Source organism: Acipenser ruthenus, chromosome 6 (genome assembly GCF_902713425.1).
Source record: "Acipenser ruthenus chromosome 6, fAciRut3.2 maternal haplotype, whole genome shotgun sequence".
NCBI lineage: Eukaryota > Metazoa > Chordata > Actinopteri > Acipenseriformes > Acipenseridae > Acipenser > Acipenser ruthenus.
Window position 1 is genome coordinate 46,553,376 of NC_081194.1, and position 22,513 is coordinate 46,575,888.

General features: G+C 40.8%; 2 protein-coding genes and 1 long non-coding RNA gene across 5 annotated transcripts in view; 1 reads left to right on the plus strand and 2 right to left on the minus strand.

Moving 5' to 3' along the window:
• Positions 1-515: 515 nt before the first annotated feature.
• LOC117411227 (microtubule-associated proteins 1A/1B light chain 3C-like) lies at positions 516-2,398 on the minus strand. The gene is made up of 4 exons (XM_034018512.3): positions 2,269-2,398; positions 2,127-2,182; positions 1,513-1,619; positions 516-980 (listed from the first exon to the last, which is right to left on the minus strand). The coding sequence occupies exons 1-4, from the start codon at positions 2,324-2,326 to the stop codon at positions 767-769; spliced, it is 435 nt and encodes a 144-aa protein (XP_033874403.3). The 5' UTR covers positions 2,327-2,398; the 3' UTR covers positions 516-766.
• Positions 1,626-8,003, plus strand: LOC131737292 (uncharacterized). The gene is made up of 3 exons (XR_009328900.1): positions 1,626-1,794; positions 4,489-4,840; positions 5,596-8,003. It is a non-coding gene; the product is annotated as an uncharacterized LOC131737292 (long non-coding RNA).
• A 1,069-nt stretch (positions 8,004-9,072) lies between these two features.
• LOC117410404 (interferon-induced, double-stranded RNA-activated protein kinase) overlaps positions 9,073-22,513 on the minus strand; it is a 55,670-nt gene continuing 42,229 nt past the window's right edge. For all 3 annotated transcript variants that reach the window (XM_059025445.1, XM_034921821.2, XM_059025444.1), the window contains 6 exons: positions 20,233-20,361; positions 19,804-20,002; positions 13,415-13,558; positions 13,069-13,170; positions 12,394-12,456; positions 9,073-12,304 (listed from right to left, as the gene is read on the minus strand). In XM_059025445.1, coding sequence (XP_058881428.1) covers positions 12,179-12,304; positions 12,394-12,456; positions 13,069-13,170; positions 13,415-13,558; positions 19,804-20,002; positions 20,233-20,361 — 763 coding nt within the window. In that variant the 3' untranslated portion in view covers positions 9,073-12,178. The remainder of the gene's footprint in view (positions 12,305-12,393; positions 12,457-13,068; positions 13,171-13,414; positions 13,559-19,803; positions 20,003-20,232; positions 20,362-22,513) is intronic.

A 22,513-nucleotide genomic window follows, 5' to 3' on the forward strand; every position in this document is an offset into this window, starting at 1 on the left:
CATGCCTTTTGTAGCAAACTATATGCATTTGTTTAAAAGTAAAGAACGACATCGTATTAAAACACTGCTCTTTATTCACCATTCAGTTTCTTGCAAATGTGCTGTCATAAGCAAACATGAAACCCGGTTTATATCACAAACTGCTTTATATCTCAAATTATGACTGCACAGCAATCACGATATAAAGCGGGTTCATCTGTACTGTGTAATCTTGCGGAATGATATTAGGACTTTAAATATAGCCCTATAACTGCCATTTGTATCCAAAAAACTGTTTATGCTGTGAAAACAAAACCCGACACATCACTTAATTCTAAATAGTGAAAAAGGATACTTAAATCCTATTCAAATGGAAGAAAGCAAGCTTTTGCCCATTCATACATATTTAAATAAGTTTGAAGATTAACTACCATTTTAGACCATCTATGCTTTTTCCCCCCCACACAACCTTCATGAAGGCTAGAAATATGATTGAGTTAGTCCATCAACCACCATCTTAAATAATTCCATACCAATTAAATACTGTAATCTTTTATTTGAGACAATTTAACAATGTTCCCAATCATGTACAAAACAAGCACCAATAAAATGGTATCAGTCTTCTAAACATATCTAGACACACAAACAAGTTTCTGTTATTCAGTTATGCACCAATACTTGGGCCTGCCAATGCACGGGCATCCAATATGACAACAAAAATGGGAAACCAATCTTTTTAAAAAAAAAAAAAAAAAAAAAAAAAAAAGTGATGGTGAGGGGAAAGAAATCACTGTGCTGCTAAAGGGTTTTTTAAAGACTTCCAATGGTTAATGTGAGCAGAAGATCCAAACATTTCCTGGGATGCATAAGTCATATAGAGAAAGCCATCTTCATCTTTGTGATCCTTGTACACTTCTGCCAAGGTTAGGGACATGCTGGCCAGACTCTTATTGTTAACCAGCAGGTAAAACGCTTGGCTTGGCAGCAGACACATTCGGTTTCTGAAATAGAAGGCTTTATTACAGTACAGTATTGTTTAATGTCAATAGCTTTTGGCCAATTTCTGCACCATCTTTTAGGGATAACTTCCTCGCAACATTCAGAAACATTATGAATACACACTGACCATTGGACAGTTATCAAAAGCATAATTCCAAAGAGATGTACTGTAGACATGCAAAACACAAGTTTGTAAGCCTGTGTAAATCTGAATTTAAAAAAAAAAAAAAAAAAAAAAAAAAAAAAAAAAAAACGGGAACAACTCTGAAACCGACATCCAACTAGCCCATCAACTGCAAGCTACCTTTGCAGCTAAATGTTCCAATTACTAAATTGTTGAATAATTGCCCCCAGCATGTTATAAGGAGTTAACAGGATAACAAATCCCTTTAAAGGGATATGAAACAAGTTACAAAATAAACAGGTGACAGATATCAGTGGCAACAGCACCTCATTTAGTTCAGTGACACTATTTTGTAGTTATACATCTACATATATGCCTCTTAAAGCAATTCAAAAAGTACAACTACTCACCTAATTATAGTGATGAACTGAGTCATTGAAAGGTCTTGGGGCACCAGAAATTTCGTCTTGTCCAAAGGTGGGAGGTATTTCTCTCTTTGATACCGTTCTACGATTACCTGCAAACAATTACAGCAATAACCTTAAGTAAATCACTGACCAAATCGTGTTTGGCTGTTTTCACACTGGGTCTGGTTAGAGGGTTTGGTCCGCACTCGACACGGTTTGGTGCGTTTGGTGTTAAGTGTGAACAAAGTCCGCTTGGGAAACGAACCATACCGGTTCCACCAAGAGGTACAGTAAAATTGTTAATCTTCCCTATTTACTACTGTATTTTTTCTTTCTTTAAGGTACAAAACGGTGTCATCGTACTCAGCAGGTTAACAGCAAAGTAATGTATTGGATTGTGTGTTAGCACCATTCAAAAATAAAATAAACAATCTTATGATTCGTTTAATCATTCTGATTATGTGTTTCTTATGTTTAAATGTTAATAGCTAATCTATTTTTTAAAATCTGTCTGTGCATTTTAACATTTAATTATACATTGATGCGCTTTTTTTTTTTTTTTAAAATAGGCAATTGAAATCGTTCCAGCAACCAATTACTTCATAATTTTTCCTTACCGGAATTTTAGTTGGAAATTTAGTCCGAATCCCGGCAACCTCTTCCATTCTGGTAGCTGTGGATAAAAAACGACAATTTCTTTAAGAACCAAAACTCGTATTAAGACAACTAATGTAAATATTGTGTTACATGTAATCTTACCTAGGCTTTTCCTTTGTTTAAAGGGTTTTGAGTGCTGGCTTTTATGTAACGGAGGCATGTTGACACTTGTGTGACTCTACCAAGACACCTTAATTTACACCCAATTCGAAGCATAAGGAAGAGGAGATGGGTACGACAGGGAGTTATATAGACCATTTGCCGTGACGTAGTGGTAACTAATATGTCCGAAACTGATTTGCCAACATACAGCTGTTATATTAATCGAATTGGCTGTCTGAATCAATTACATCAAACATCAAATTACATAAACTACAGCACAGTACATCATTACAAAAGCCTTTCTAACTCATGAAATAAATTGTGTTGTACAACAAGTGATTACTTATCAACTCAATGTTATTTTTATTTTTATCATTATACATTTTTATTTGCTACAAGATGCATGTTTTAAATAACTTGGCTTTGATAATTGTGATGTTTGTGTACATATTTACTGATATATGGGATTTACTTGTTAGTTAAGGCAAAAAACAACAACAGCAGCAACAAATAAAAACACCTTTTTGCACTGATTTTGATGTGCTGTTTGGATTTTGATGTGCTGTTTGTTATAATTGTATGATGCATTTTACAAGTATAGTGCTCCCTCCCACCCCATCATTGAAATACCTTGCATTTCTGTTGGTAGGAAACAGAGAGACACAAAGTAGTTATAGTTACAGGTCCTACACTTGTAAAACTGTAATTTATATTACCCATACAGACTTTTGATCAGCCTGTTTAATATTGCATAGCATTATTTGTCAGGAATTTTCCAGAGGTTTCTTGAAAGTTAATGATTTGCAGCACCACAAAAGGTCATCAAGGTCAATAAGGTTATGTGCTAAGGTGCAATTAGCCCTGCATAAGAGAAGCTATAATGGTACATTTTTATACAATGGCATGAACCAATACACACACCAATTAACTAGTTATGTGTGAATTGTGCGTTTCTATTGTTGCCTGTGTGTGTAGTATCTTATTGTAACTTGAGCTGCCCTTTGCAAATAAGGCTTAGATTGCATTGGCGTTGCAAGTTTAATTTACATTTCTACACCAGTTTTTAATCAGTAACCAGGTTTATCGCCTCACCCATCTCCATGTAATGCAGCATTATTTGGGGGGGGGGGGGGGTGAAATACTGGAGACCAATGAAACTTGGCAAGTTGAGATATCAAACAGTTTTGATGCTAGGACCATCACCATGGGTCATAGGGGGCCCTTTAGCTGGCACCCATGATTGTTGTTGCATTATCTGTTTCATTTCTTAATATAAACAATTGAGATGACATTAAAAACAGAATGCAGATGAGAACCCTTGCAATTTTCAGGAAAGCAGGAATCACATGTGACAAAGGGATAGATTTCAAGCACTTTTACATGTCCAGCCGCTTTACACCTTTGAGTTTGACATCTGATGTTGGCAAGCTACCGGCCCCTGGAGGACAAATAGGTTTGAATTTACAGCCGTGACTGGGTATGTTACTCGCATATTTAGCTTTATTACCTTTAATACCTGAGGAATATACTGCAGCTGGACTTTATCTGTACTGGTACCTGACATTACCTGATCTTGAAATCCTGACCAATTATTTTGTAACATGCAGAATGGATTGCAGTAATTCTCTTCTTGCAAGGCTTCTGGTATCTTTAATCTTTAGATTGCACTGTAGACGTTTCTCAATCCTGCTTCCAAATGTGTTGACTGACTTAATAGAGCATATTTGACCCACTTTTGCTTCTGTGCTATAGCTTCCAGTTAGGTAGAGAATTTATTTTAGATTTAATTTACTACATTTTAAAGCTTGTGCTGGGACCATATTATGTCTATTAGTCGCCTGCTTGTCGAAACAGGTCATTGGATCTTAAAAAGTAACATTGTGTAATATAAGTAGATGTTCAACTTAAAAAGGTGACAACTTGAAATGTATTGCAACTTTGAAACACTGGATAAAGGCAGTTAACCTTTAATTAAACATACACAATATTAAGTGTTACTTACCATTTGGAAACTGGTGCTTTCCCATGAGAGGAGTCCAAGAATCATAATTCTCTTTATTTGAATGCTCTCAGAAGTGAATCCATTTACTTTTATACCTTGGGTTTGGTTTGAACTTGTCTAGTGCAACATATTTTTCTTATTTTTTCTATGTAGGTCAACTTTAGCAATTTTGCTCATTTTAGGGTAATGTTTCATACTTTGCATCTTTTTTTTTATAGGAGTGTGACCGTGAGGATCGCTGGTTCTTCCACTGATGTGTGCATAACAGCAGACGTGTTGCCAGGCAACCAATTGAACAGGTAGGCTCGTCCAGATTGGCTAGGGGGCATGCCCAGGGAGCCTGCATGCAGCTCAAAAAGCATCTGTGCCACAGCTCGAGGCGACTGCACTGCCATGGCTACACAGACGGGCGCTTTGTTTACATCGAGGAGGAGAGTGTCCGCTCTGCAGGATAATTACTACGGAACCCCTGAACGGCAAGACGGTGCCTGTGCAGGCGTTGCTCAGCCAGGACTGGTGGAAAGACCCGGAGACGCAGGGAGGCCGAGACTTCGGGAGCAACAGCAGTAGGTTAGTTTAGCTTGTATTTTGATAGCATAATTTAACCCTCATGAACATAGCTTAAACATGCCTGTTCTTTAAATCACTTCTTAGACATTTTGCCCAAGATATTAAATAAATTGTTAAAACCAACCAAACCAAATAATATTCTCTTTATATTCAGACAGTGGTGACAAAAAAAAGACAATGAGGTTATCATACATCTATCAGTATCGTATAGCTGATGTTTTTCAAAGCTGACTGTCTGTTAACAAAGAGTGTGTCAGGCAAACTCAGTCTGCTTTTAAAAAAAAAAGACATTCAACAGAAATCCTGGCATTCCCAGTGTTTCGGTTTGGTTACTGTAATGTTTATTAAAAAAGAAAAATGCGTTAAATACATTGTTTAAATACATAACAGGTTCCTCACAAGTAGACGACCAGGTTAGTGGTTAAGCACAAGAACATCATGGGCTTAATTCAAAAATCTTAACAGTGGGAGATCTAAATAATGCTGTTGTTTAAATAATTAAAATAGGACCCAGGCATTTTAGATATTTTAAAGACAGAAATGCACTCAAACAGGGTTAGATGTTTGATTTTTAAAAACTTGGCCTTATTTGAATGATCTAAACAGTGTCAGCCTTTAGATCATAGACATATGATAGCTAACTAATTGATTGTAACTTTTAATGCTCATAGTGAAGTGTTAACTTTAAGTAAGTTTTATACTGTGTAACTTCTTTGTTGATGCCCCTTTACAACCTGTGTCATTTCCCTTTTCAGTTGTGCTATTCACTCAAACTACCAGAGAAGACATCACTACATTTTCAAAAAGTCCTGTAATTTTGTGATATTGACCTGCTTTATCGAGTGTGAATATAAAACATTCTATACCACACCGTCTGAAAAATTTGATTTAATGTCGTCATAAAGCAGAGAAATAATGCAGGCGCAGTATTGTTTGATTGAATCTACCCTTAAGTCATAAAGGGGAGGCTTCAAATGAGATTAGTTCAGTCTGTGATGGTGTGTTTACACTTACAACTCGGACCTGGGCCGCCTTAGGGTTGATCAGATTAAAAGATTCTTATCATTTGAGCCACCTCGTGTACACTTGAGCACAGATCTAAGCTGGCTTTGGCCCCATATGCACGTGCACAGACCTTGAACTGTAGTGTGTGTCAGATGCCGTCATATTGACCACCCCTTGTTTGAAGAGATTTCCTCTCCCCAAAACTCAGATGCAGAAGTGTTTAAATTAACAACAACAGTGTCACTTGTGTGTTTTTACTTCAAGGTGGTCGTTCCGTGCTAATTAACATTTCATTTTGCCATTAGAATGACTAATTAATAATATAAATAACACCTGTTTCTTTAAATTTTCTTTTCTTCAGGGGTTTGTGGACATTTAAAGAAACACGTGTTATTGTATACATTTATACATCAGTCCGACAACTCTTCTTCGATGTAAATGTAAAATATGTTTTTATTATTTACCAATGAAAGGCTTATTTTTGACATTCAACAAAAGTTAAACTAGCTTAAACAGAAACATATGTGTACGTTCTCCCCTCAGAACTCAAGTTTATCCACCATGTACTAACAACGCATCATGGTACTATCGGTGATGCAATTTAAAAAAATAAAGCCTTTCTTAAATCAAAAGATTTTCTTCTAGAGGTGAATACAGTCTTTTGTATAAAAGTATGTGTTTTGGACCTGAAGCTAGTGGTTTATATATTCTTATAAAATAGGTTTTTTAAATACTCTATCCTGATTGGTCAAAACAGGTCAAATGGGGGTATTGAAGCATATTACCATGGGTTGGCACTTCTTTTTAAAAAGGGACAAATCACTGGTAGATATCCATATGCCAATAGAATATAGAAAAAAAAGAAAAAAAAAGATGTTATCACAATAAAAATAATTTTGGGAAGTGTGCGTGAGATTTTGAATGAGTGTGAATCGGACACCATGGACTCTAATTCAAGTAGTGAAAAAAAGCACAAGTATTCAAATCAATTCAAAACTTGCCATTCTGATCGCTCTGCCCCTTCTCCCTGAACTCTGCCAGAGCTACAGTGTTTCCCTATCCCATGTGGGTGGCTCTTAAAAGAGCCTTTTGTGGTTTGTAGCCGGGTCACGGCAAGAAAGTGACTCAGAGGCAAGGAAGCTGCAGTTTAAGCACTAAAGCAGACATTTAATAAACAGAACAGGACACAAACAAAAGGCACAGGGGCCAAAATAAAGGTTTAACATACATCCCAACACACCCAACACACCCAACACACCCAACACACCCAACACACCCAACACACCCAACACACCCAACACACCCAACACACCCAACACACCCAACTACTCGTCTCCCAGACAGATTTCTGGCTGTTTTTATGCAGGTGGCCACGCCCCAATTAGCACTAACTGGAGAGTGGCCACACCTGTGATTGCTGGCAGACACATTAACCCTGTCTCTGCCACATGGTTAAATGGATGTTCTGTTGCCGCTGCCCCCATGACTTGCAACACACCCAGGGTGTGGTTATATTAGAGTATATCACACACTGTCATGCCTTATTGCTTACATGTATTCACATCACGGCTCTTACGATGATACACTTTGAAAAATAAAGCCTATACATTTAAATTGATTCAACTTCCACAAGCTTGCGGCTTTATTTGTTAAATGGTATTATTGTTAGTGCTGTGATGCATGTAATTAAACAAGGGCTATGTTTAGGTCTAAAAGCATGTTACTTTTAAACAAAGGACTGTATTCGCTCCGTGAATTACCGACTTATTGGTTTCATTCTAGATTGAGGTACCCACAAAATCTAACATTTCCTCATAATGATAAAAATCTAAACATGTTTGTAGATATGTGTGAAAAATTATATTTCTGACAATAAAGTTTTGTGGCAACTGGGCTTGTATCACCTTTATCCCACATAAATTATACACGTTTAAATGTCTTTTCATATGATATTGTTTGAATTTTGGAATCCTCTGCCTCTGTCTCTCTCAGCATTTTATCAAAGATATTTTTGGTTCTGTTGTCCGAGTAACAATCCAAACTTCCTGGTGCTGTTGTCTGTAACTTGTGTGCCATTGACAATGGGGGCGTTGCCCACAAGTGTATGTGGCAAAGCTGAGCTGTCTCAGAGACCGATACGTTCACAGGAGACCAAAAAACAGACCAAAGCTGTCGCAGAGCCCCCCTCGGGTCTGGACCTGGGCTGAACCTAAGCTGCATAAACAGGGTATGTGACTCGGCTTTAGAATTCCCTTAGGCCACTGCAGTAAAGTGATTGTCACGTTTCATTCCATGTAAATAAGCAAATATACAATGAGATGCATTAAAAAAACAGTTTTTCTCTTTTTTTTATTAACCATTTATTACTTCTTACACTATTATAATAAATGTAATACAGTTTCCTTTCAATGCATAGATATTCAAATTGTTTGAATGTATTTTATTGTACATAGTCATGCTAATAATCTGGTTAGTAAATAAACCCTGGCAGAAAACCCCATACAAATAGTATTAAAGATCTGCAGTATTTAGATCTACTACTGTTTAGATCATTAAAAAGAGACACCATTAAATAGTTGATAAGTTTTCTCTTAAAGTAGTTATCAGAGCACCCAATACAAGAAGTAATGTAAACATATGGTAACTATACAGGTCCATTTATATCTTACAGAGTAAGTAGCGAGGTTCTGAAAAATATAGTGTTATACGTTATTAGTGATGCTACAACTGCTTAAATAATGCACCTGTAATTTTTCTTTATATTGTTAACATCCTGACATTTTACACTTATAAGTTTAAAGTCTGTTTCAAAGCTCTTTTCAAAATGGCCGCTCTAGTGCACTGGGGTTTGAGATCTGCCCTCTAAGTCACTGAAAAACAAACAAACAAAAAAAAAACATAACAAAAAGTGCTCTGGCTTTTCTGTTCTGTACCACATCATGGATCGGTATTGCTGTGTTACCTGTTTGACAATGTGGGCAATAATCCTTACACTATCAGAGCACTAGAAAGCACATTTTGAAAAGAGCTTTGAAACAGACTTTAAAGTTATGAGTGTAAAAAGTTGTCAGGATGTTAATGAAAATAAATTCTGGTTCATTACTTAATCAGTTATAGCACCACTTTAAGATTCTACTTTATACTGTTTTGTAGAAAGTATAGTTTCAATAAAAAGGCAAAGCAGCATTATCATGCTTTAGTAGCTTCAAAGAAAAACATTAAATCAGTGATTTTGAATTAATTTTAATATAGCTGTCAAAATACATACAGTTCCGTTTGTAACGGGTTAATGGGGATAACAGAAGTGTAAAATGAGTACTTACACTGCCTTTTAAGAATAGATTCTTAAACCCATTTATAAATCAAAATTAACAGAATGATGTAGCAACCAAATAAACAATTATATTTTCATGATTACACTGGATGTGTGGAAGCAAACAAGACTAAGTTCATGATTCTTAAAAATCAATACATTTATATCTGAGACTTCTATCGGAGTTAAATCTGTTTGAAGCAACTACTCGATGGATCATCTAAAAGCAATCTTTTTACAGGTTGTCTTTAACATGCCAGAGTTAGAAACTCACAATAGTCTTACGCCCAAAGAAGTCCCCTTGTTTTGATATATTATTGAAAGTCACCAGGTACCAGGAATTTGAGAAATCAGGCCCCAGGTAAATCTGCTCTGAACAGATCACACTTATTAAAGGATGAATAATACTTTATGCACACTACCGAAATAATGTGATAAACATGCATTGAAATACTGTGATTATTTTAATAATATACGCAAATCAAGGTAAATTCTGAAACCCACGACTGGATGCAGGACTTGTGCAAGTTTCTAGCCCTGCATCGGGGTAACCATGCTGCCACGGGGAGCACTTCTAATTTCTGAAACTCCTGGTTTTCTGATTTGGGACGCCACATAAAGGCCCCCTTCGTTTTGACAAAGGGATGAGAGCTAAGATCTGAGAACATTTAAAGGTCAACCAAAACAATGAAAACCAGCACCCCAAGCCATACATGCTAGCTTTGATTGTGATGGGAGTCATATTTTAGCTGGAATTTATCAGGGCAGTCAATGTACACAGTATTTCCTTTTGTGCTGCTGGACATTATAGGTACTGTACTTGATATACTAGTTTTTAATTTTGCTTTTAAAAGGACAATCATGACATTGTCATAGTTAACTGAAGTCAATAATGCAAGTCCTACTTTTTTTTTTTTTTTTTTTTTTTTTTTTTTAAAAAGGCCATATGAGCTATAATTGGCGTCCAACAGCAAATTATATGACATAAAAACACAGAATACACATTTATAATTCTACACATCATGCACTGAATCATGAATTGGACTCTGAGGGACACCTAAGGATACAGGCATAAAATCAGATTTCTTTCTGTCAAAGACAGATTCTTACTTATGAAAAGTTGTGTTAATGCTTTAACAATGCTTTGAAGTTTTTTTTTTTTTTAATGTCTTAACTGTTAATGATTGCCTAACTAACAACTTAATAGGCATGTTTCAGTATTTGTTAATGGATCATTAATGGCTAGGCAATATAGTGACCTGTTTCATTATTTAGCTGCTGGGAAGGGAAAGATTTACCGAATCAACCATTTCAGTGAAATGGGTTTCATTTTGTTTAGGCATTATTAAAGACATCTGTACTTTTCTAACCATTAACGGAAATTAACAACATGTTAACACTGTAGTAAGCCAGTTGTTAAAATCTATAATAAAGTCTGTGTGATGCAGCTAAAATAAAGTGTTGCAGGGATTGGTCAAGGATTGCCTACACATGCTCAATGAGGTTCATGTCTGGTGATTGGCCAAGCCATGGCAGAGTTGTGATGCCCGACTTTCTTTGCGTTGCACGGGCGGTGTGAGTTGGGGCACCATCTTCCATAAAAATACTGCCATCTTTGGAGATGACCATTGGTATAGACAGGAAAAAGTCCTTCTTGGAGAATGTTGATGTATAAGTTACAGTTTCTACACAGACCACCAACTGTGCTCATCTACCACCCATGCAACCCAAAGATGGAAATGGAGTCTGCACACCACAACTCTGCCATAACATCTTTGGTCAACTTGTTTTAAGGTACTGGTGGTGAACGAGGGACTGCATCCAATAATTACTTTTTGTATTTAGCATTTACATATAACTAGGGCTTCTGTTTTTCAGGTTTTATTAATTGTATTTTTCGGTGCTTATTTTTAGCTATTTTCGAGTTTTATGTAAATCGTTTTTTTGGGGGCTTTCGTTTTTGATATACTGTATGAAATTAGTGTTTTCGGTTACTTTCTAAAATGCATGAGCGTTTTTTTTTTTGGTGTCAAAATATGTATAGTAACTCGACAGTACTTGCACACTTAAGTTGTACCTTCTTTCCTTTGCTGTCTTCCACAACGAAATCCCTATGGTCACGGCCACATTCTTCTGGGGTTTTTGTGTGTAAGCATTTTTGTACATTTCGCCACAATTCTGTTTAAATCCTCCGTATTTTAACTGTAATACAGCTTTAAATCCCGCTAGCAAGCCTCCATCCTGATTGTAATCTTGTTTTAAATCTCACAAGAGGAGTCTCCAATAGAAATTTAGGAATGTGTTGTCACTCAGTAGTTGGGGCGGGTTTAAAGTATTCAGAACGAATCAATGACAGATACAAGTCAAGAAGGCGGGACATTGCCCAGCAGCACTGGGAATTGTATTTATTATTATTTTTGTAGTAGTTTTTATTTTTTTTAATGGGAAAAGGGTAAAGTCAATGTGAATAGATGAACCATTTTTACAGTTTTTCCGGTGTTTTCCAGTGTTTATTGGCTATCCACCGATTTCATTTTTTTTGTATCAGGTGTTTTATTGGGTTTTATCGGTTAAAACCGAAAATCAGAAGCCCTACAGCGAGTACAAAAAGTATTTATTTGTGCTTAGAAACACAGGATTTCCGTTGGATGCTGTTTCTCTGCATTTAATAAGAATTGTTTCAAACTGGAATGGTTTTTTAAAAATATCTTTCAATATCATTTGAATTGTTTTTGTTTTTACATAAAACATTTTCCCCACTATTTGTTTAGTTGATATTAGAATAGTTGAAAGGTCATAGCTTTGAGCGGATTTGAGTCTATTCAGTCCTGGAACTAAATGAGCTTTACACAAGCTCAATAATGGAGCAAGAGAACCCAGAAACAATTATTTTAAACACCCTAACATAGTAAGGAAAATGTAGAACAACAACCAGAATTCACTTGAAGTTATTTATTTTACTGTTTTAATGGTTGGCACCCCTGCTAACATTTCTATAGGGTACATTTCCAGCATTGTCCTTATACTGTCTTTGACTCTTTGTAGTCATCCTCCTTTTTGAAATACATATTCAAATCTTTTGCAATCTTCGAAGCTTTTGGTCTGTCCTTTGGTGCTTCAGAAAGCATCTTTTCTATTAATTTGGACTGCAAAATTAAAAGGTAGAGGGTGAGAAATGAAAATATTCCACACAAGATAAAGTTGTTCTTTTTGCTGAGAAAACAGAATTTCTTACCTCAGAACGGTACTCTGTGCAAAACACTTCAGGAAACTCCCGTCTCCTTATTTGGTCCCACACCTGTAAAAGAATCACATATTGTTACAGTACTTTTCTTCAACTTTCTTACTCTATTACCTGGATCCTGCTGTCCATGCTCATTCACATGCTTTCTCTTTCTCTGGTCTAATGCACAATCAGGACTGGCTCTCAGTACAAACTTCTACATAGCACTGAACATAACACACAACTTATATACCCTCAGTGGACATTCTCACAAATCTCTGTCACATGCTAAAAACGACATTATAATGTGACCAAAAAACGATTTCTACTAGTTTCCAGAACCTACTAATACCAACGAACTAGACAAAAAGCAAGGTCTATTAGATTATGTCATTATCTTATACCAAATAACAAAATGTAAGTAAATTAAATTATACCAAATTAACTACGCTATGCATTTGACAGTATAGTATGTGTCTTATATTGAATTAGAATTTACTGTAAACCCTGAAAATGTGACCACAATATGTAGCGTTTTTGCTCGAACCACTCGAACCAGTTTAGATACTTTTAAATGTATCCTCCTAAATATTAATTTCACTTTTCATGGCACAGATGTGGCAAAGGTTCTGGAGTTTTCTTAGGTTTTCAACTCCCCTTTATAAAATTCAAGGAAAGAAAACTTACACTAGCTTTTTCACTGACTGTTTCAAGCCGCCAAAGAAGTTCAAAACAAATTAACCCTAGAGCAAAAATGTCCACTTCATTTCCATATTTATTCTGGGTTTCCTGTAAAAAAAAAAAAAAGGGATTTGTGTAAATAGAATTGTGGGCATCTCTGTTGAAATGGTTTGTAAACATGAAGTAGAAACAGATGTGTGAAAACACCTGTGACAAAACTTCACTGAGGGAATCATAAAATAAAACTACTTTTTAGAAAAAAAAATGGAAAGCTGGTAAGTTTGTTAAAATACACAAAACCACTTCTGGGCAAGCTGCAATTAAAACATTAAAAAATAAATTGACATGTTACCTGTTCAGGACTCATATATGACAAGGTTCCTGTGCGCGTGGTCCTTTGAAGTGAGTTGCCATTGTTTTCATTGATTATTGCAGTTGCAAGTCCAAAATCCCCGATTTTTACTTTATTGTCATCACTTAAAAAGATATTTGTGGGCTAAAGAAAAAAACAAATTAAACACGTGTTAATTGCAACATTCCAAAATGACTTATTATTGTAACATTATAGCTGTATGTATTCTTAACATGTAACACAGGTGCTAACTTGTTAACATTGCTTCCTGGTGAAGTCATATCACAGCCATTCCTGCACAACTGCAGTACAGTGAAACAAATTGCATTTATTCTTCTCTTCTCACTTTTCTCACTACACTGTACCTCCTGAAAAGAATGCAGGCCATTAAATAATCAATGTCAGCATAATAATAATAATAATAATAATAATAATAATAATAATAATAATACATTTTATTTGGCGGACGCCTTTCAGGACACTCAAGGACATCTTACATTAAAAGTAGGCCTACATAAAATCAAGTGCAATACATAAAGTCATAAAATCAAGTGCATCAATCAACAGTGCAATATAAAATCTAAAAATCTAAAATCAAAGGACCAGACAAAACAGGGCAGATAAAAAGAGGAGGGAGGGGTTGGGTAAAGGATACAAACCCGGTTTAGGGTAAGGGTTTAGGTTTAGAGGGTAGGGTTGGGAATAGGATACAGACCCGGTTTAGGGTAAAGGTTTGGGTTGGGGGGGGCACATAGGGATACTGGGAAGGCACAGAAGGGGGGGGTAGGACAAAGTCAAACATAGACCATAGACTAAAAGGCATAGGCTTCCTGGAAGAGGTGTGTTTTCAGGAGGTTTTTGAATGAGATGACTGTGTCTGCATGTCGTATGAGTGGGGGGAGTGCATTCCAGAGCCTGGGTGACGAGCTGCTAAAGGCCCGGGGACCCATGGTGGAGAGGCGGAATGGAGGGGTAACAAGGAGACCAGCAGAGGAGGAGCGGAGAGAGTGGGAGGGGACATAGACTGGGAGAAGGTCATAGAGGTAGGTGGGTGCCAGGTTGTGGAGGGCTTTGTAGGTGAGGAGGAGTGTCTTAAAGTCAATACGGTATTGCACAGGGAGCCAGTGTAGACTGGTGAGGATTGGTGTGATGTGATATGCACATGCTTTTGTTTAATCTGAAGCTTTAAATCTTACAATTTTAAATCTTAAAAACCTTAAAGACTCAGCAATGGAATTAACATTGTTACTGCACAGGGCATTTATTTTAAATACTAATGACAACTATCCTTTATCTATATTTACATATGTAAAAAGTGAAAATGTTAAAAACAGGGTTGAATAAACTTTTTTTTATCTAGCTCTTGCTTACAGTACAGTAAGGATTGATTTAAATCCATATATAAAAAGCAATTGATACTCATACTGACAGGATACTCATAAAGCACTCGAAATACTTAATAAAGAAGGAAAGTAACTGATAAACTGCTGTCACAAAGACGGCCGGAGTGGGTGGCGTCAGACCAGATGCAGGAAATAAAACAACAGAGAGGTGTGGTTTGGTGGAGTTGAGCGAATGCTTTCGCTCAGCATTTAATAAACAGAACAGAAAATAAAAGGTTTTAAACACAAAACACAAGCACAAAACAGGACACGGCACTTCACGCCAAAATAAATAGACAAACAAAACGTACTACACAGACAAACACGGTGAGCAGATTTTAACTATTTACTTTTATAATTCCCTCCGTCTCCAATCCCGTTCTCCACTCACCGAACACCCAACCCCGAGTGCGAGCTATGTGTCTCTATATATACTGTTGTGCTGGGATTCAATTACTCATTAATTATTCACTTGAATCCCAGCACGTGAATTCATTACGTGCAACCCCGTGCTCACATATTACATTTAACCAGCACGTGAAGTGATTTGTGTCCTCCTCGTGCCTAAATATAAATCTACATCTTTAAATCACACGTGAAACACAGACCCGTTTATATCCCGTGTACCAATCTATACACCAACATTAACACACGCACGCAACATACAACACATAATATGCACACAGGGGCGGGGCACATTGCCACATATACCCCCCCCTGTGCAAAGCACACATGGCCTCAACGGCCACCTCCCCCCTTAAAAATCCAGCAGTCCAGGACAAAGTCTCGGGCTGGGAAGGGAGGCTTCAGTGGGCCCATGGCTGGCCATGCTGTCAGCAGACGTGCTGACAGCTCCCAGACTGACTCCTTCAGCCGGGGCAGTCCTGGCAGCGGAAAGGCTGCTTGGGGAATGGTCTCCTGACCTCCCCTCTTCTTCGTAGCCGGCAGCTCCCTCTTCCGGGGCTCCGGCCACAGTATCTTCTGCAGCACAAGTGCTGCCGTGGGAGCAGGTCTCCTGACCTCCCCCACGATCTCCGGCAGCGAAACTGCTGCTGGGGTTGGTGGTCTCCAGACCTCCTCCCCCTTCTTCGTGGCCGACAGCTCCCCTTTCTGGGGCTCCGGCCACCGTACTCCCTGTGGTGGAGGTACGGGAAGCAGAGACAGCTCCTGCTGTTCTGCTTCTGGCAGTGGCGGAGGCAGAGGCAGCTCCTGCTCCTCTGCTCCTGGAAGTGGCAGAGGCAGCTCCTGCTCCTCTGCTCCTGGCGGTGGTGGTGGCGGAGGCAGAGGCAGCTCCTGCTCCTCTGCTCCTAGTGGAGGAAGCGGTGGAGGTGGCGGAGGCAGAGGCAGCTCCTGCTGCTCTGCTCCTTGCGGTGGAGGCAGAGGCCATGGGGCTGATGCTGGCCACTCAGAGGGAGGCTGTGGCGGTGCTGGCTCCCTCTGCTGTGGCGGCTGGGCTGGTGTGCGCCGTGCTCCCTTCAGCAGCATAAATAGAGGCTGCTGGGGGACACCAGCATCCTGCCCTTCTCCCCCCCAGAAAAATTCAGGGGGTTGAGCCTGTAATTCCTCCCCTTCTGGCTCTTGGGACGGCAGCGATGGCTCCTGCCCCTTTAGCTCTCGGGATGGCAGCAGCAGGTGAACCAACAGGCATGCTTCCTCTGCTGGTGTAGATGGGGACAGCAGGCATTGTTCTTCTGCTGGTGGAGGTGGAACCAGCAGGTATTCTCCCTCTGCTGGCAGCTTGGGTCCTAGGGCTGTGGAAGCCCCGACTTCCCTCTCTTCGGGCTGTGGACGCACCGACTCCTCCCTTTTGGGCTGTGGACGCACCGACTCCTCCCTTTTGGGCTGTGGACGCACGACTCCTCCCTTTTGGGCTGTGGACGCACCGACTCCTCCCTTTTGGGCTGTGGACGCACCGACTCCCCCCTCTTGGGCTGTGGACGTTCGGGCTCCCCCCACTCAGGCGTAGGACGTTCGGGCTCCTCCCACTCAGGCGTAGGACGTTCGGGCTCCTCCCACTCAGGCGTAGGACGTTCGGGCTCCTCCCACTCAGGCGTAGGACGTTCGGGCTCCTCCCACTCAGGCGTAGGACGTTCGGGCTCCTCCCACTCAGGCGTAGGACGTTCGGGCTCCTCCCGCTTGGGCTGTGGATGCTCTGGCTCCTCCCGCTTGGGCTGTGGACGCTCTGTCTCCTCCCGCTTGGGCTGTGGAGGCAAAACCAGCAGGCATTCTTCCTCTGCTGGTGGACCTGCTACCTGGGCTGCTGTTCCACTTATAACTGCCTCCAGGTAGCTGAGGACCAACTCCACACCTTCCTCCCAGGTGCTTAGAGTCTGTTCCCTCTCGTAAGCCTCCCATCGCTCCGTCCATCAACCGCAGGAACCGGATGGCTACTGGTATCGACTGGGCCTCCAGCCCAGCATTTTCCAGGATCCAGTCCCGCAGTTTGATGGCGTCTTCTGCCATTTTTTTTTTTTTTTTTTTAATCCAAAAATGCGGTTCCTGCTCTGGCCTGAGTCCTGGAGGCGCTGTAGATCCCACGCAGGACACCACGTGTCACAAAGACGGCCGGAGTGGGTGGCGTCAGACCAGATGCAGGAAATAAAACAACAGAGAGGTGTGGTTTGGTGGAGCTGAGCGAATGCTTTCGCTCAGCATTTAATAAACAGAACAGAAAATAAAAGGTTTTAAACACAAAACACAAGCACAAAACAGGACACGGCTCTTCACGCCAAAATAAATAGACAAACAAAACGTACTACACAGACAAACACGGTGAGCAGATTTTAACTATTTACTTTTATAATTCCCTCCGTCTCCAATCCCGTTCTCCACTCACCGAACACCCAACCCCGAGTGCAAGCTATGTGTCTCTATATATACTGTTGTGCTGGGATTCAATTACTCATTAATTATTCACTTGAATCCCAGCACGTGAATTCATTACGTGCAACCCCGTGCTCACATATTACATTTAACCAGCACGTGAAGTGATTTGTGCCCTCCTCGTGCCTAAATATAAATCTACATCTTTAAATCACACGTGAAACACAGACCCGTTTATATCCCGTGTACCAATCTATACACCAACATTAACACACGCACGCAACATACAACACATAATATGCACACAGGGGCGGGGCACATTGCCACAACTGCACACTACACTATTTTAATAATTAGCTACAACGTTTCGGCTTCTACCTTCTTCAGAGAGCATGGTGGAACTAGCTAGGCAGACTGATGTTAAAGTTTGAGGGTTTGAAAGTTGCACAGTGACTTACAGAGAAAACTGTGACATAGATGGTTCTAAGGTGGGAACTTTGCCTTCTCCGTGAACAGCATTGCGCTTACGGAGTGCTTTATCAAAATTTCATCAGCTTTGCGTATGATACATCTGTTTTTACTGCTCTGCTGTCTTTGCAAATATCACTGACAATTTCCTGATACCATATTCCCATTGCTAAGTGTGATACCACTATTTTTTATAATTTTTAAAAAATGTTTTCTTTCAATTGAAAGTGTAACACGTTTGCATTTCCCGGTTCTTACCATTTCAGTAGGTTGTATCCAACTGGATGAGTCTACTGACATTGCCAACATATCTCATATCTCTTAATTGTTTATGTAAACTGTGTTTGGAATAAAGACATTGTGCCAACCGCTTTTTTACACACTGCAGACTCACCAAGCAGCCACCCAGAGCTACAGCGTTGGAGGACAACGCAGCCCTAGGCAGCTTACAGGCAAGCCCACAGGCGCCCAGCCAGACTACAGGGGTCGCTAGTGCGCGGTGAGCCGAGGACACCTTGGCCAACCTGGCCATCCCTCCCCCCGGGCGACGCTCCGCCAATTGAGCGCCCGCCCCCTGGAAGCTCCCGTCCTCGGTCGGCAAAGGAATAGCCCGGACTCAAACTCGCAACGTCCAGACTATAGAGTGCATCCTGCAATCCACGCGGAGTGCCTTTACCGGATGCGCCACTCGGGAGCCCCTGAAGACTTTTTTTTTTGTGAAAAGCTAACCGAAACAACTAAGGCAGAGAATATCTTTAAACTTTTGGATGATTTTATGCATTCTCCAGGGAGAACTGCATGGGGTGTGCACTGATGGAGCACCTGCAATGACCGGTAAGACTGGTGTTGCGAAAAGAATACAAGGTGTAACACTGCATGCTACTTGGGCACACTGCTTTTTGCATAGGGAGGCACTTGCTGTGAAGAATACTGAACCCGATCTCAATCGTGACCTGAATACAGCTGTACAATTATTAATTTTATAAAAACTAGGACTACACATGCAAGATGTTTTACTGCATTTTGTGCAGAAGTTGGCGCAGTAATAAGATTGCTATCTCGAGGCAAAATGCTAAGTCGCGTGTTTGAATTGAAGGAAGAGTTAAGCTGTTTCTCATCTGAAAAAAGAACAAAATGGCAGATTTCTTGAAAAATGACTTGTGGTTGGCAAAACTGGGATACTTGGCAGACATTTTTAGTGAAGCGAACACGCTAAACCAATCAATGCAGGGCAGGGACGCTGATATCATTGTCCAGCATGAAAAAATTGAAGCATTTAAATGAAAATTGCAACTTTGGAAGATTGTTATCAGTGACGTTACAGACATGTTTTTGCTGTTACATTCCTTTTTCAAGGAGACGATTTGAAACGATCAAACCAGAATTACTGGCACATCTCTCTGGTCTACAAGTTAAACACCTACTTCCCCCCTACTCACGAGTGAACAAACAAACCTTTCTGCCTTCCTCTGAAATAAAAACTACAAGAACAGTAATTTATGCTTTTAATAGAAAATGTAAGTTTAAAAAATGTACTTATGATTCATTTTGTACCATGTACTGTAGCATATTATGGGGACTAAAACTGTTGTTCACATTATTCACAAATAGTCTAACTGTTATAAATAGCTAGTAGGTTGTCAAAAGTCATTTCTGTGGGTCACGATCAGACATTATATTTCTTTTTTTTTAATCAGATAAAGCACAAAAGGTTACCTTTAAATCTCGATGAATCAGATTATTTGAATGGATATATACGACTCCATCGACCATCTGCTTAAATATTTGCAAAGCATCAGTCTTGCTTCTTACTGTCTTTAAGTCATTTTTATCATTAATCCAGTTTTCCAATGTTCCCTTTTCATATAGTTTCATCTGGATGAAGAGATAGTTCTGTAAAGCACTGGGGTCTGAGCTGCAAGTTAAAAAAATAACATTTGTTGGACAAGGAGCACACATATTACATTCTAAAAGGGAGTTAACCAAGCCTAAAATCTGTTTTCTTGTTCAGAGTGGTTTCTTGCTAGTTTTATATGGTTTCAAAATAGGACCCTTCATGTATAGTTAAATGAAAACAGGAGCAGTGTTTTCCAAGATGCAGACTTCTAAATGTACTCAGATAGCGTGAACAAGGTAAATGTTTACTCTGAGCTGCTGTAACTTTCAGATGTTTCAGGCAGGTTTCCTGCTAACTCTTCAACCCATGAAGTAGAATAGCGTACAATGTTGTCATGCTCAAGACGTGCCAATGCTGCAACTTCACGATCAGCATTACTAAAGAGAGATTAAAAAAATGATATCAGTGAAATACATTCACAACACGGCTGTAAATACAAAATTAGAGCTGTCAGTATCATGTCAAAGTAAAGCACCATTATCGACATCCACCGTTTGCACATAAAAAAAAGTGTGAAATACAGACATTCGCCTCCATACAACCCCAGACTATGATACTCTCAATAAGAATGTCCCTTTTGATCATAAGTGGTTCTCTAGATACATGTAAAAAAAAAAAAAAAAAAAGTGTAACATACACTCATCCTGTTTTTATAAACTAACCATGGTTCCCTTTCAAGTCGAAAATAACCATAAGGTATGGGATATTGCCGTCAGGCAGTAGCGATTGGCTGAGCTTTTATAGCAAAGCTGCCGATAGGCCTCTGCGCGAGCTGCCACGTAAGCCCGCCCCCTTGGGAGCTTACTATACGCAGCACGCAGAGACTCACTTCCTCTTTTGTCTTCAGCATTGGTAGCGGTAGGTATTAGAGCTCGTAGCTGATTGTACTCGATAAGCTTAAGCTTGAGAAGCTGGTTATTGCCCCTTCTCTGAGTTGATTTCAGTTACACTCTTCGGAGTCGTTATTATTTGTTAAGGATTATATAAATTGTGTATATATTTTTATATATTTCCTTCACGCTTTGCTTTGCATCGCGTTGTCTCGTGGTCTCCGTCTTTCCTGTGTTAATAATTATTTTTGATTATTAGTGTTGTGTTTTGGGTTTTGTAATTAAAATTGTATATATTCTGTGTGTATTATATATTTTGTGAAGGACGCACGTTGCGTTGGCCTTGGCCGCGCGCGTGTCTGCAGCCCCGGTCTTGCCTTGGCTAGACCGCGTGTGGAGCCTGCACTGCTGTCTCCCACATACTGCCTGCGGTGTGTTAAAAAAAAAAAAAACAACCGCGTGGTAGTTGTACTGTGCCCACATATATTTGTGCCCCAGTCACATAATCACCACCATTAGTGCTGCTGCAGCGTTCAAAAAAAAAAAAAAAAAAAAAATCCCATTCACTACACAGAGGAAGACGACCACTAAGCCCAATCCCCAGCACCAACAGGTAAGTAGTGCACAGCATCCAGGACACTGTACCAGCACTTAGCGTCTCCGCTCTGCGGGTCAGCTGACGCTTAGGCGTCTGTGCTAGCGTTCTACGCTCGGTACTCACGCTCCGGCGTGCTGCGCTTAGGCGCTTGGTGTCGGCGCTTTGCCGCTTGGTGCAGCGCTTCGGCGCTTAGTGCAGCGCATCAGCGCTTGGTGCTAGCGCGTCTGCACTTGGGGACTTCGGCGCATCGACGCCTCGACGCTCGGTGCACGCAACTCGACGCTCGACGCTTCAGCGCTCGACGCTCGACGCTTGACGCTCGTTGCATGCACCTCGACGCTCGGCGCTCGGCGCTTCGACGCCTTGACGCTCGGTGCACGCACCTCGACGCGCTCGACGCCTTGATGCTCTGTGCACGCACCTCGACGCTCGGCGCTTCGACGTCTTGACGCTCGGTGCACGCACCTCAACGCTCGACGCTTCGGCGCTCGACGCTCGGCGCATCGACGCCTTGACGCTCGGTGCACGCACCTCGACGCTCGACGCTCGGTGCACGCACCTCGACGCTTCGGCGCTCGACGCTTGGCGCATCGACGCCTTAACGATCAGTGCACGCACTCGACGCTTCGGCGCATCGTCGCTTGGTGCACGTACCTTCACGTTCAACGCTTCGCCGTTCGACGTTCAGGGTCAGAGTGGCAACCATGTCCGGGTTCCACCGTTGCGTCACCTGCCAGGCAAAATTGCCAGCGAGCGATCCCCATGAGGACTGTGTGGCGTGTCTGGGGCCAGAGCACGCCGCATCCGCGTTGGCGGATAGGGCTTTTTGCCATCTTTGTGCTGGTTTCCAGACACGCACCCTCCGCCAAAGGGCGAAGAAAGCAGTGGGTGGGCACTCTCCTTCCTCTGGATCGTCCCACACCATTTCTGCCCCGCCGTCGTCTACGGCGACGCCGCCAGGGCAGCTGCAGCTCTCCAGGAGCCCGTCCTCCCAGCTAACGGCTGGTCAGAGGTCCCCCACCAGACGCGCTCGGGAACGCAGCCCCTCCCCTCGTAGGGTACGTCCCCGTCGGGAGTCTAGGTCGCACTCCAGATCGCCTC